This window comes from Numida meleagris, chromosome Z, assembly GCF_002078875.1.
Source record: "Numida meleagris isolate 19003 breed g44 Domestic line chromosome Z, NumMel1.0, whole genome shotgun sequence".
Lineage (NCBI taxonomy): Eukaryota > Metazoa > Chordata > Aves > Galliformes > Numididae > Numida > Numida meleagris.
In genome coordinates this window covers 14,362,080-14,364,554 of record NC_034438.1, presented here as the reverse complement: position 1 = coordinate 14,364,554, position 2,475 = coordinate 14,362,080, and the positions used below count along the sequence as shown (strand labels likewise).

The window sequence follows — 2,475 nt, the reverse complement described above, 5'->3', positions numbered from 1 at the left end:
TGGCTCAACCATCTCCCTGGGCAGCCCATTCCAGCACCTGACCACTCTTTCAGAAAAGTAGAATTTCCTAATGTACAGCCTAAATCTCCTCTGGCACAACTTGAGGCCATTCCCCCTCGTCCTGTCACTAGTTACAGAAGAGGCTGACCCCCAGCTCACTACAACCTCCCTTCAGGTAGTTATAGAGAGCGACAAGGTCTCCCCTGAGCCTCCTCTTCTCCAGACTGAACAATCCCAGCTTCCTCAGCTGCTCCTCATAAGGCCTGTGCTCCAGACCCCTCACCAGCTTTGTCACCCTCCTCTGAACACGCTCCAGAGCCTCAATGTCTTTCTTGCAGTGAAGGGCCCAGAACTGGACAGAGTACTCGAGGTGTGGTCTCACCAGTGCTGAGTACAGGGGGACATAAAGCGCCCTTTGCCCCTCTGGGGCACTTGCCTTCCTCACTTGGTGGTTCTCCTGGTCCCCTGTGATGTCAGAATGGAGTGGCTGTGACTGCCCACGGCCTCACCACTCTGCAGCCCCCAGGTCCCTCCCCGCACAGTTGGGCCACTGCTCCTGCGGGTGCACAGGCACAGTGTACAGGCTGGAGCAGGACCTTGGGCAGGTGCTGAAGCTTGGCTCTGTGGAGGGCAGCAGCTCTCTTGGCTGTGCGAAGGCAGCCTCTGCTGGTGCGGCTCAGCCCTCTGCTCAGTTGTGAGGCGCCACAGGTCCCACAGGTCATCTGTCCTGGGGACATAGGCAGGAGGAGGTGCTGGAGCTCTTGGCACCTCTGAAGACTTTCCAAGAGTTTGTCTGTCTTCCTTGATCACCTCCTTCAGGTACTCTCTTGACTAAATTGAGACCTGCTGCTTGTCTGAGAGATAATGCAACAGTCTGGTTAGTCTGGGCCTGGGGGCAGCCAAGGGAACAGGCATGGAGGGAAGTCAGCCCATGTGTCTGCCTGGCCCAAGGGCTGCTGCTGCCTATCAGCCCTCAAGGAGACCCTTTGGGAGGCTCTCACGTCCCCTCTCCCACTGCTTTCTTGGGTTTTATTTGCTTTCCGTATTTGAGCATGAGGCAAGCTCAGGCCCTTGGCACCTCTTTTTTTTTCCCCCAGGAATTAGGTTCTGAGGAATCTCTGGAGGAGAGGAGCACTGTTGCAATGGCCAGCAGGAGCCATCTGCAGCAGGAAGGCCCATTGGAGGCATCAGAAGACTATCGCTGCGCCATCTGCCTGGACAACATCAACAACATGGCATGCGTGGTCTCGTGCTTCCATCGCTTCTGTTCTGGCTGCATCCAGCGGTGGGCTACCAGGAGACCTGTGTGCCCACTCTGCAGGCAGCCTATTGACCGTGTCCTGCACACGGTGAGAGCAGATGACAACTACCAAGAGTACGTAGTTGGCTCATCCTCCCATTGGCGGAGAAGAAGGGGCAGGGAGAGGTCCAGGAGCAGATCCCCGCTGAGGCACAGGCAGCCCAGGAATGACGGGTTCCCCGAGAGAAGGAGTTCCATGGGCAGCGGCCAAGTGTCAAGGAGTGACGCAGCTCCAGGGTCCTCAAGCACCAGCTCCCAGCAGGCTCCTGCAACAAACACTTCTGGGGAGCGAAGCTCGCCGAGAACAGGGGAGCGCACGGTCAGCCCTGGTGATGGAGAGTACGTCTGCATCGGCATACTGCAGCTGCCACCTCTACGGATCCAGCTCCCCAATCAGAGAGCCCAGTAAACATCTGGAGGCTTTTCAGGGCATGGCTTTTACCAAACCAAAGAGCAATCCCTTTCAGGGAATACTTTCCAGCATCGTCTCAAGGACACATTAAATCAATAGGGGAGGATTTCCTGGATTGTGCGATGATTTCATTTAATGTAAATGCTGCAACAGAGAATGCTTCACTCCTTGTCTCCCAGCCTCCCTTTTCCAAGCACCAGGGCAGGAATGTCCAAGCTCTGAGCAGCATTGTGGCTGTGGGTCCTAAAGAACTGCTGTCAACAGTTCCTAAAGGCCTGGTTTGGCCCTGTTCCATGACTATTGGGGCAGGGGGACTTATCGACCCACGCCCTGGGAGAAGGGCAAGGGGGAAAAGGTAGAAGGTAGGGAGATGGGCCTAAAAACAAAACAGTGGCAGTGAGCTAAGGGAGAAAACTAATTTACTAAATAAAATAGCAGCATACAAGATAACACAATGTAGTACAATGTAATTGGAATTGAAGCTAATAAATCAAATAAAATGAGAGAGTGTCCAAAACCGAAGGCCTTACTCTAATGCTGATGGCGAGACAGCTAGGGAGCACACACCTCAGTGATGAGCAGTAAAAGAAGTGGCAGTCGCATGACTCATGAGCAGTTTTATCTTTCCCTCTAAATAGAAAATGGAAATGGAACAGAAGTCACATGGGAGATGTGGTTCTTCTTCTTTTATGAGAACCAGGTACCCAGAAATATCGATGATCCATGGAACTGGAGCATTAACTTTTTAACTCCCACTGCACTA

The 2,475-nt window shown here is 53.5% G+C and overlaps 1 protein-coding gene across 1 annotated transcript; it reads left to right on the top strand.

The window, feature by feature from the left end:
• Positions 335-2,213, top strand: LOC110390143 (E3 ubiquitin-protein ligase Topors-like). The gene is made up of 2 exons (XM_021381339.1): positions 335-819; positions 1,098-2,213. Exon 2 carries the CDS (start codon positions 1,143-1,145, stop codon positions 1,707-1,709), a length of 567 nt encoding a protein of 188 aa, XP_021237014.1. The 5' UTR covers positions 335-819; positions 1,098-1,142; the 3' UTR covers positions 1,710-2,213.

Coding starts and splice junctions, on each gene's coding strand:
- LOC110390143 (XM_021381339.1), top strand. CDS start 1,143: ATGGCCAGCAGGAGCCATCTGCAGCAGGAAGGCCCATTGGAGGCATCA.